The sequence below is a fragment of the Halichoeres trimaculatus genome, unplaced genomic scaffold (genome assembly GCF_033239565.1).
Source record: "Halichoeres trimaculatus isolate MK-OKI-2021-1 unplaced genomic scaffold, fHalTri1.1 fHalTri1_scaffold_21, whole genome shotgun sequence".
Classification (NCBI taxonomy): Eukaryota; Metazoa; Chordata; class Actinopteri; order Labriformes; family Labridae; genus Halichoeres; species Halichoeres trimaculatus.
Window position 1 is genome coordinate 14,094,395 of NW_027437199.1, and position 12,101 is coordinate 14,106,495.

Here is a 12,101-nt window from a genome sequence, read left to right on the forward strand (position 1 = left end):
AGCATCCGTCCAGAGAAGTCAGAGCGGCAGACAGAAAAAGGTTGTCCTGAAAGCCTCTCAGCTCAGTCAAGCATGTCGCTTTTCCGTTCTCAGAGAGTTCCTCTTCTGAAAAACAGAAGTCTGCGAGATTTCAAATGAATCTACAGACTAGCAGATAGAAGAGCTTTGTTTTTTGTTTTTAATTTCCAAAGAAAGAAGAGGAAAATGTCCCACTTGGTTCGCTGGTCGCTTCTGCTGCCTCTCCTGCTGCTACTACTGCTTCTCGTGATATGTCAAGTTCAGGCTCAAGTGGAAAGTAAGTCTGAGATGATTTTTCTGATAGTAGGTTTGTGGAGTGTTTTGCAGCCATGTGAGGGTGTACAAAACGGATAAGAAAACACCATGCATCAGTTGAAACTGTCCTTAAGGCATGCTACTTTGTGGTTCCAGGGCGGCATACAGTAACTCAACTGTCAAATGCAGAGTTGGAATTGTTGTTTAGCTCCAGCTCACGTGAACTAGGAGTAACATATTATGTTTTCTCTCATAGCAAATTCAGATAAATTTGAGTTTCAGAGGAGGTCCAAAATGTAAACAACGTCTGTTTTTGCAGCATGCTTCAAGTCAGACACATACCTTGGACCTGGGCTTTTGAATTTCTCATTCAGCTCCTTCTGAATTTTTTGAGAAAAGACTATTTGACAAATTTAAGTGAGAGTATTAACTCTGCAGTTTGACAACACAAGACACAGACTATGGCATCAAGGCTCATGTTGTCATTCATGTGACTCTTTAAATATTTACATTCTTAAATAGTGATTTTTTAGTGTTTTGGTCACTGCCACAAAGCCTCCATAATGGCATTTAGCAATTCATGGGTTACCAAACGTTTAACCAGAGTTAACTTTGTTGATTGCTAATCAGAAGGGATACAATGGGACAACATTTTGAGATTTGATAAAGGAAAAATGCAGAGCAAAGAACAGAATGTCATGAAGCAGCAAACTTCTTTTCATGTTACCCCATGTTGTTTGTCTGTAGCTGTCATCTCATAATTACCAAGAGAATAATCTAATCATAAAACAATTCAAGTTTTATATTTGACATGGTTTCTGTTTTTACATGGCTCATATTTTTCCTTTCTTTCACGTGAAATCAAGTCAGCAGGTCACTCTTGAGCTGGATTCTGACCTGCAAACAGTCACCGTAGATAAGACAGCACGTGTCAACCTGCAATAAATCCACAGAGATTCACCTGACTTTCCCCAGTAAACCAGCAAATACACCATGCATGATTTAAGCAGACTATCACTGATTATTATGCCACTAAATACAGCTGCACAGATTTATGTAAGCCTACTCGTGGTCAGCTGCTAACTATTCAGATAGTTAGTTTGATTAAGAAGGAGGTCACATGTTTTGAGTCCAGCTTCTTAAGATGTTCAAATTTGCTGGTCTTTTTAATTCTCTTTGCTTGTAAACCAGTTATACTTTGATTTCTGGTCAAGATGGATGTGAATCATGCAGGGCTCTGGGATGTTGACAGATTTGGATGTTGTCATAGTAAGATACTTTATTAATCCCTGATGGGGAGTTCAGAAGTTACAGCAGCGTTCAAGAAAACAAAAGTAAGAAAGTGTATAGAAAGTGACAAAAAGAAGTGTTAAAAACAGCAGTTACCTGAGATTCTGCTTGAGGCTGGCTGCAGAAATACCGGAACCCACATGCACACAACACACCAAAAAAAAAGGCTGACTGTTATAGCGTGGATTAAAAAAAAACGGCTTGAAAAACAGCTCATTTCTCTAGCAGCCCATTTTTTTTAACCATAAATCATCCGTTTAGGAGATAGAAAAGATTATGAATTTGCCCAATCAGGGGCACAACCCACTTTACTGACAAATGGGCACCCTTTAGCTCCAGCCAACGAGTGACTTAAAAATGCTGTACTTGAAACAGATGGGTGATGTCACAGATACTGTCCATTTATCATACTGTATAAGGAAAGTATTATTCAGTATCTAAATGTTGAGAGAGTTGGAGACCCCAGCTACATTAAATTAAAATTCCCAAAGGTTTGAAGAGGTCCCACTTTTTATTGCAAATAAGTCAGCCTGCATTAGAAGAAGGTAACAGCAAACTTTAACTAAGTGATCAGTTTCCTTTTTCACCTTTTTTTGCAAAGATTCTGAGCATCGTATGATAAGTTGTAGCTGATACATGTCGCCTTTGATCATACAGCAACTATTTCAAGGAAGAAAAGAGAGGAGACATCAGAGGAGATACAAATGTGCAGCAGACTTGTGCTGATTCCAGAAGTGTTATAAATTCACCATTACACTCAGCTGACTGCTCACAGGGCTTGTGAGTCCTGTCGTTTTGATGTGTAGTTAACCTATGGCGGATGTAATGCCATTGATTTAGCACAGCAATAATAACTTTATGGTTAGGGGTCGGGGTTAGAGGGGGAAATTATCTCTGTGGTTCTGTTTGAGTTGCAGTTTTGAAACAATGGGTTTACCATTAAAAAGGTTGTAAAGTAGTTCTTACGCAATCAGTTGACGTGATTAATAGGGATGGGTACCTTTCACATTTGAAACAAAACGGTACCGATGCCCGGTACCTGGCAATCGATACCGGTACTCAACAGTACCAATTTTTGGTATTTTTTTTGTGTTTATGTGGTAAAAAATATAAATTTGTTTAATAATAAAATATATACATTTTTTCAATTTAACATATTTTGTCTTTAATGTATAATCTTGCAATGCTGTGTTCATGTCCAGCATGGAAACGACCCTACTCTTTCACTCCCTCACAGTCACAAGGATGCATTTAGGTACCTTAACATGGTACCTCTTGATTTCACATGAATCGATACCTGGTAATTTTGACAGAATTTGGTCGGTGCCCATAAAAGTACCTAATTCGGTACCCATCCCTAGTGATTAAATACTACAGTAACACTCAGCTGATATTGACTACATCTACAGTGAGTTCACTTCAATAAGGACGTTGAAGTTGGGTACACTAAAAAGAAAAACAGCAATGCAGCAGGCAAGACGTGATTTACTTTCCTGTCCAAAGGTGTTCATATAAAACTCGACAATGAAACAACTCGTGTTTTATTTCTTTTACTGGATAGTTTATAACGGTCGAATGTTTTTGTGAATATACTAAAGAACGTCTTAAATGAACACCTGACTTTTTTCTGTGAGCCAAAAACTGAGGACTGTAAAATCACCTGATCACCCTGTTGTTAAGATGTCAAAGCTGTTTGTTCAGCTATCTGATAACCCTTTAAAGTAGTTAAGCACACACTGATTGCTGCTTTAGTGTATCAGCATTCATTACACAACAATACACTTTCATTCACTCATGCAGCCTCTCCTACAGGATTCCTCTTTGACCTGGTTTGAGGTCTACTTGGCTTCGTACCAGCTGCCTGCTGCCAGTTTTGTGTCCTTTAGATTCAATCATTACTCTTCGGCACAATGACTCAAACAGTAAACACATTCAATCAAAATAGACTTTTATCTAATATAGCAAGCTGACATGAAAAGCACAATAGGGCTAAACAATTTTTGAAAAATAATGTAATTGCAATTTTTTGGACCAATGTTGTGATTGCATTTAGGCATGCGATTTTTTTTAAAATCTCTTTTTATTTATTTATTTATTTATTTATTTTTTAATTTTTTTTTTTTTGGGGGGGGGGGCTTAATCTTCTGCATTGTTCACTAAACACAAGCAGTGAATCATTCTATAGCAGGACCAATAAGACAAAGGATACTGTCAACTAGGGATGGGTACCTTTCACATTTGAAACAATTCGGTACCGATGCCCAGTACCTGGCAATCGATACCGGTACTCAACGGTACCAAGTTTTGGTATTTTTTTTGTTTATGTGGTAAAAAAATATCAATTTGTTTTATAATGAAATATTTAAAAAAATCAATTTAACAAATTTATTCTTTAATATATAAACTTGCAATGCTGTGTTCAAGTCCAGCATGGAAAATCACCTACTCTTCCACTCCCTCACAGTCACAAGGATGTGTTCAGGTACCTAAACATGGTACATTTTGGTTTTACATGAATCGATACCCGGTTCTTTTGACAGAATTCGGTTGGTACCTAATTCGGTGCCCATCCCTACTGTCAACATATAAGCAGTTCTTTCCTGTAGACCAGGCCTACATGTTATGAAGAAATGAACTGAAATGGTGCATGAATTTATGACATATCTTTATTTAACTATTACAATCACATTAGAATATTGACTGATCAATTTAACTTCAAACCTTGTAAACATTTAATATTTTTGCCAGAAAAGCAGCATATTGACTTTTGCTGGTTTTAAGGAAAAATTAGTCCAAGTTACTGTGTTTGTAATTTATTTTTTGATTTTGATTGTAGCCTTTGCAATTTGAAAACTGCACTCTATTACATTGCGATGTTGGTTTCAGTTTGTTGAATTGTTCAGCCCTTGAGCACAACCAGGATTATAGATGGACTGTGCCCTTCTTCCCACGTCACACTGAACTTTAGATCTGTATCATATCAACCTCAGTTGTACTTTGCACTCACGATATCACACCTTTGATGAATGATTAATGTTTGGTGCTTCTTCTGCTACTTTCTGTCTTTTACCAAGGCTCTGTACAACACTTTATTTTGCCAAAATGTCATCAAATTGCACCTTCTTTCCTTTTGTTATCTCACCACAATTTTTTTTTTTTTTTAAGTTTAAGGCACTTCTTTGTATTTGATTGTGTTATGTCGGTTTATGTCTTTCTCTCGTGACTTTAAACAGGCAATAAACAATAAACCAACTGACAGCCTTGATAAATTTTTGCCATTTGGTCGTTAAAAACTGATGCAGATCTTGGTGGTAACACAGTTGGAGATGCTCCTCCATTAGTAGAAAAGTTACAGAGATATTGTTGACGCTCATTGTGCAGACTCTGTGAGAGTTAATCTGACTTTTTATGTTACAGACCGCGTGGTTTTCCTGCCAGGAACATTTCAGAACGTGAGTGTCTCCCAGAATGAGTCAGTACAAGCCGTGGTCTCCAGGATCCCCCCGGACGTCGCTTTCATCACCCTACAGTTCCACACGCAGCACCACAACGCCACGCTCTCCTACACCAGGGTGAGAAAGCCGCTGCTGAAATCAGCAACTCTCATGTTTTCTAGAGCAAGCTAAATTTAGGCAGAAACACGGCCTACACGTCTCTTGATGATTTATCCTCGAGGAGGAACATCAAACTTTTCTGAGCTCCTGATGTAACCTGCAGGCCATGGTTCTAGACGAGAACGTCCTTTCCCTCCTCAAAAACTGCTTACTGTATGCTCAAGAGCAGATTGTAAACTGAACTTTCATGATAGGTTGGAAAGAAATCTGTTAAAGCCTAATCTGTGTCATATATGCCCCCATTCACTCCTGAGCAAAAATGATTTTCACTTTCACTTTCACTTTGCACTGTTGGATCATAAAAAGGTTTCAAGTAGAGCTTAAAAACAAGAAATGGGAATGTGACAAAAAAAATGAGTGAAATAGTTTGTGCATCAGCTGATCAAAAGTTAAAGACCACAGCCTTTGAAAGACAAAATCTGCACAAAATGTGGATTCAACGTCATTTTCTGTCGGGTATTCACTCTGTCATGACCTCCTGATGGTAAAGCTTTCTCTCTTTGAACGTGGTTCGATTGTTGGGCTCCGTAAACAAGGCCTCCCGCAACGCGCCATCGCTACTGAGGCATGACTGTCATTTTGAATTTCATCAAAGATCCTGAGGGTTAGGAAACAAAAAGTCAAGAAGAAGACCCCAAAAAATTTCACAAGAGCTGAGCCGGAGGATCTGATTGGCTGTCTGTCAAGACACAGGACGATTCTCAACCCAAATCAAGGCTGTTTCTGGTGCCGATTGCAACCCAATAACCGTCAGACCGCATCTGCAAGAGAAGGGGTTCATCTCCTTCAATGCCACAAAATAAATTGTCTGTTTTGCAAACATGGGACACTGAAAAGTGAAAAAATTGAACCTTGACCATCCTGATGGCTTCCAACATTACTGGTATGACAAGGAGATCCCACCATTCTTTCAGTGAAACAATGGAGTTCAGGTTGGTCAGGGGCGTCAAACAGTGGCTGCCTATGTGGAGGAGCTGCAGGGGGCTTCCTTCATGACTGAGGGCCCTGGTCTGTGTGGTGATAACTGGGTTTTTCAACAGGTCGACTGCGCAGTTTACAATGGCCGCCTGACAAAGGACTTCTTCCAGAGGAATAACCTCACTCTTTGGGACCATTCTGCTCGTTCCCTTGATCTAAATCACACTGAACATCTCGGGATGGATGGAGAGAGAAGTTTACAAAAATGGACATTAGTTTGAGTCGGTGGATGTTCTCAGTGAAGCCATCTTCACCACTTGGAGCGACGTTACCACTTGGCTCCTGGAAACATTGGCATCAAGCTGGAACAACTATTTCTGTTTTGAGGTTTTTGAAGCTCTTACTCTTTTGATCAGCTGATGAACAGCCTATTTCTCTTTAATTGTTCTTTTCAATGAATTGCTTACTCGATTTTTTTTTGTTTTGCTCCTGTAAATTCTGTTTGCAATTTGAAACTCTACTCGGATCCTTTTGAAGATCCATGAGTGCAACAAACTGGACAGGTCCTAAAGGGGACATATCATGCTTGTTTCTCCTTTTCACTATGCCAGACTAGGATGCCTGTAAAGCATTTCTGCCCTCAGTACAAGTCATTTAGTACCTTCATTGCCCCACAATAGCGTTCTCAATATCCTCATTTTAGGCCATTCTGAAGATCTCGTTGAAACGCTCCATTTCGAGAATGACCTCCAGTAACCTCGCAACGTCACAGCCCTTTGTGCTCTGATTGGTCAGTTCTATCAGAGGGGCGGAGGGGGTAGAGCCAGGGGGCGGTTTTTGCAGCATGGCAGTATTTACAAAATCGCTGTATTGGATGGAGCAGACCGAGCGAGTTTGCTGTTTGCCAAAACTTCACCGAAAGGCATTGATAGCACTAATAAAATGTCAGAGTGTAGGATATGTCCTTTTGTATTGGACCACGAGTCAGACCCGGACGGTTCTGCAGCTCAGGAGGAAGAAAATCCACCTGGACACAGATCATCTCAGGACGCTTCAGTGTAGTGAGTCAAACCGGTACTGTAACATGTATAGTTTATACGTTTATACTCGGCTCTTGGTGGGTGTATCCCTCGGTGGTGGTTGTGTGACTAACTGACATCACAGAGGAGAAGCTGCTTTATCAGATTACTCCAATAAAAAGAGAGGATCCCCATGTCGTCACGACGGTCGAAATCTCGAAGCCAAATGTCAATGACCTATTTTCAGAGGCATCAAATCTCGTTCTAGGATATCAGAAAAATACAATATCTAATTTTTTGAAAATTCAGGGGGTGTAAGGTCTTGTTTTCAACTTTATTATTTTATATGTAAGTATTAAATCAGGGATCAGCACGATATGTCCCCTTTAAGATTTTGATCAGGTGTATTAGACTGAATAGGTTTACCTTTTTTTCTCCTTTTGAACTTTTTACCTGCAAATACTTGCCACTAAATTCAGGAACAGGGGTTGCAAATGAGCCTCTGCTGGACACCTGTATGTATGACACCTACTTGGAACAGTTTATGAGGCATTGTTTCATTCATTTGTTCCTGTCAGATAAACAAGTAAATAAATAAAATGCTTCTGAGTGATAGCACCCAGGCCACAAACAGAAACCAGAGAGCTTCCAACAACAAGTTTTGTCTGCCTTCTGCTGCATCTAGATATAGGTATTATCCGTGTCATGGAGGCATGTTACACATGAGCTTTTTTATGTTTCACTACCGTCATATTGCTGACATGTTCTTCATGGTACAGAAATTGCATGCAGCATGACATTCCTCTGAAAGTGTCTTCACAACATGTGAAGAGTAGAGGTGCTAAAATGAGCCAAACCAAGATGAAACACAAGAGGCGATGAGTGTACGGTGGATTATTTTGTTTCAAACAGTTTTCTTCAATGCAGAGTCATTTGCTTGAGTTTTTCCTCCTCATGAATCAAGCAAATGCAAACTTCTCTGTGAAATTAAAGATATGCTTCATGCTGTATGAACGCTCAGTTAGTTCAACATCTGACTAATGAATGAAGCTTTGTGGAGCGAGGTCGTCTGACCAAGTGAGAGAAGTGGCAGTCAGCTGATGTACAGTCCTCTGGTCATGAGTGGCAGACAGGGCGGCCCCCGAGGAAAAACCTTCTGGCCTCAATCCCGAAAGTCTCAGCGGGACAGCTTGGGTTTGGGCCCATGTTTGATAGACAAGTTGTTTTTTTCTGTAGATGGGAAAACAAGAGAAAGAAAAACAGATCATGTGAGTCTCTTCGTGAAAGAAGACGTCTCCTGCCCTGTTGACGCAAATAAAGGTCAAAGATGACCAGGTCACTGGCACCAAAATAAAAAAGAGATCGCCAGTCTTTTAACAGAAACAGAGAGGTTTACAAAAAGTGGAAATAAACACTTTTATACCACTGGTACTGGTTTTGATCTTTCCTTAAGTGGAATTTAATAATGAGTTTCCGGTCATCAAACCACAGTCTTTTATCTCTGATGCAGAAGAAATCAACACATCAACCAAAGCCAACTTAACATGGAAATTAGCAATGCCTCATAAGCAGCGTTCAGTCACTGTGTGTGTTTCCTGTCAGTGACTAATGAGTAGTCATTAGCTTCTTAATCCTTTACACACTTTGGGTTTGAAGTTGCTGTAGCTTAGTGGCGTATTAAATAAATTCAGTGGAAACCAAATCAAATGCAGTATCTCCACCAAACGCGCTGTCTGCACAAAATGCTGCATGTCGTACAATGGAGTTATTGTAGGAGCAATCAGACTGAGAGTCACACTGTGTGGGCACAATGCTGCGATGCTTCCAGACTCATCACAAGAGTTATTCAGCATTTACTCCCTGAAAAATACTTTTCAAAAAAGCTGCTGTGTTCACTTTAACTGATGCATTCATTTCATACCAGCCTGTAGTTTTCAGACAGTCATTCTTTCATACACAGAATATGGCTGTAATACTGTGGCTTTGAATATGAGCCTGATTAAATTTGGAAATTTAAAAGCAATAATAAATCAGAGGCAAAATTTCACATTTAAATGAAAAGTGAAGTCAAGATGGTGGATTATTAAGTTGGCTCATAAATATCTCTTCAAAAATGACTGTGCATTAGTAAGAAAATTAAATGTCCTTTCACAGACCTCTGTGTGAAAGATTACACTGCAAAAACTGAAATCTTATCAAGTGTTTTTTGTCTTATTTTCAGTAGAAAATTCCTTTTTAAACTCAACATGAGCCAAATTCACATGGCCAATCCAGAAAACTGTCTTATTTAAAGTTCTTTAAGGACAAAAATGAGGTCTGAATTAGAGCCCGACCGATTAATCGGTCGAGCCGATTAATCGGGCCGATTATGCCTGTCACCGATTAATCGACATCGGCCAAAATGTAGCCGATATTGAAAAATTTTGCTCCACGGATTTCTGTGGCTCCTGCTCCTGTACTCTGATAACTTGAAACAAGACATTTTTCTGGATTGATAAGTTGAAAGTGGCTCATATCGAGTATAATAAGACGATTTTTACTTTAAAAAAGACAAAAACACTTGATAAGATTTCAGTTTTTTGCAGTGTACCAACTACTTCAGAATTGCACACAGTGCAAAGAGTGTCTAAACATTGGAGTGGGAGCTCACTTCTCTTTCAGATGTTTAAAATGACAACATGAAGAAATGAAGGAGTCAAATTTAAATCAGGACCAGATGACCAACACAGAACAAACCCAATGTCTTTAGTTTTTCTCGTCTCTGAAATATCTTAATGGAAACAAAAAAAACACTGAACGCTAATTGAAAAGTGTCTGTTTACGCTCAGGAATCAAAAACAGTGCTACAGGGAGTGAATTTGATGGAAGAGGAGGGGCTGTTAACCATGGTATAAGGGACCATTTAGTGTTGAAAGAGTTTAAGAAGTTTGTAATGTAGATGGTGAGACCTTCAAGGCTTTAAACATTCACTGTCTCATTCTTAAACCAATACTAAAGCAAACACCTGTGAAGAGAAACAACACTTTGACTGATACAAGCTGTCTTCTGGAGTTTGCCTGCAGGTTTTGACCAGTTAGAGGTGGGGCAGCATGAACTAGCAGTTAACAGTTAAGCTTAGGCATTAGGGCTGGGACAATATGCTATTCTCAAGATTAGATTCTATTACGATTTTTGGGGTGCTGATTCGATTTAAAATGTGATTCTTCAATATTTACGATTTTCATAATTGTTGCGATTTTTGCGATTTTTATTTTGCTTTTTTAACACCAGACCATGTGAAAAAGTTAAATGATGATGATGTCCACCGACTATATCAGGAGCCATATTTTCTCATAAAATGCACATCACGTGAGTCAGAGAGAAACGTTTCACCCTCTGCTGGAGAAAAGTGGTAACTTTTTTCCAATCCAGTTTCTAAACAAAGACTGAAATGAAGAATTTGAATTTGAAAACAAAATATATTTTTGACAAAGAATCCAGATTTTGATATTGTCAAACAAAAAATCCTGATATATTGATTTTCGATTTTTTTCTCCCACCCCATTACTGATGCACCAATACCAATCCTGGTACCTGGTATCGGGTATCCGTGCCCCTCAAAGCTGGATTGGTGAGAAGAGGCCAATCCAGGCAACCAGTTCTGTGCCTGTTTTTTTACCAGCACTCTTGGCTACTTAATTTGAAATGCTACCTCTGATGTGTTTTCTTGTTTTTTGCTGCATTACCAGTCTATAAGGTGTCAAAGTTTACAGTTGTATAGTAATTTCTGCACATTCTGAAGCTTTGTTTTTACCAAAATGCTGGTAAACTTTCAAATATTTTATAGTTTGAATCAATACTGCCAGCCGTTTTAGCGCATTTTGACCTATCTTTCAAGACCCACAGAATATTGAGTTCTATGACTCTGTAAACACAGAAACTACAGAAATAAAGAGTAGACACTCTTCTTTCATCAGAAAAAAAAGACTGTCTCCACCATTTTCTGTTCTTTAGCGGGCAACGTTCCGCACTGAAATGACGTCTATATACGTCAGTGGCAGTGAAAGAGTTAACTGTAGTAATTCCATCTACTCATTTTTTGCCTTTTACCCAAAACATTTCCAGTCTTATCCCACAGTATGGCATGTAGGTTATCATTCAACACAGGAATCAGATCCCTATCAGTATCAGTCGATACCCAAAGCCCAGGTATCGGTATCAGGATCGGAACCAGAAAAGTTGAATCAGTGCATCCCTAGTTGATCAGGAAAATGACAACATAATTTTGATCATTTAAATCAGTGAAGGAGAGGGATTGTTATATGTAGGACAGATCCTGAAAGGTGCGTTATAAAGATATTAAGACCCTGTGTGAGATCTGCCTCAATGCTTTCAACATCAGGCTGTTGAAACAGTAAAAAAAGGCCTTCAATGTGTTTCCTCCTGGGACAGAGCACTGGTCATTTTTCTGTTGAATAAAACTTGTGCTACTGTTTTGTTTTTTTTTTATCAGAGCAGTTCGTATGAATCTAGAGTTCAGCAGGATGTGGTGAACTGTGACACTGTGACTCATTCTGTTACAAAGATTTATTACCTTAAGTTCAGCTTTCATTTTCACACTTTTTTTAACACTGTCGGCTTTACTTTTTAACAAACATTTCCTCAGCAGAAGTGAATACTGTGTTTGTTGTGGTCTCTTCCAGCTGCAGACAGTTTTTTTTTCCAAGAGCAGAAACCTACAGTGCCCATATTCATCACATTGGTTTGGTCTAAAATTGTGGTTATAATACTTGGTTGTTAGATTTTCATCAGTGAGAGCTCTGGTTAAAAATTTGATGTCACTTTTATCCTGACAGAGAAACCTTATGTTAACTTGTGGACTTACTTGAACTTTTCCCAAAACCATTTAGTTCTTATCATGGATTTGCCTGCATCTAACACAGTTGGCTGAAATAAATATTCCAGGTCTTACGGGACTTGATTCTCATCATTTATAAAACACAGACAC

General features: G+C 39.0%; 1 protein-coding gene across 1 annotated transcript in view; it reads left to right on the plus strand.

The window, feature by feature from the left end:
* Window positions 1-13: 13 nt before the first annotated feature.
* tm7sf3 (transmembrane 7 superfamily member 3) overlaps window positions 14-12,101 on the plus strand; it is a 27,960-nt gene continuing 15,872 nt past the window's right edge. Inside the window, exons 1-2 of the mRNA XM_074698840.1 lie at window positions 14-295; window positions 4,981-5,135. Of these exons, the coding sequence (XP_074554941.1) occupies window positions 205-295; window positions 4,981-5,135 (246 nt within the window). The 5' untranslated portion in view covers window positions 14-204. The remainder of the gene's footprint in view (window positions 296-4,980; window positions 5,136-12,101) is intronic.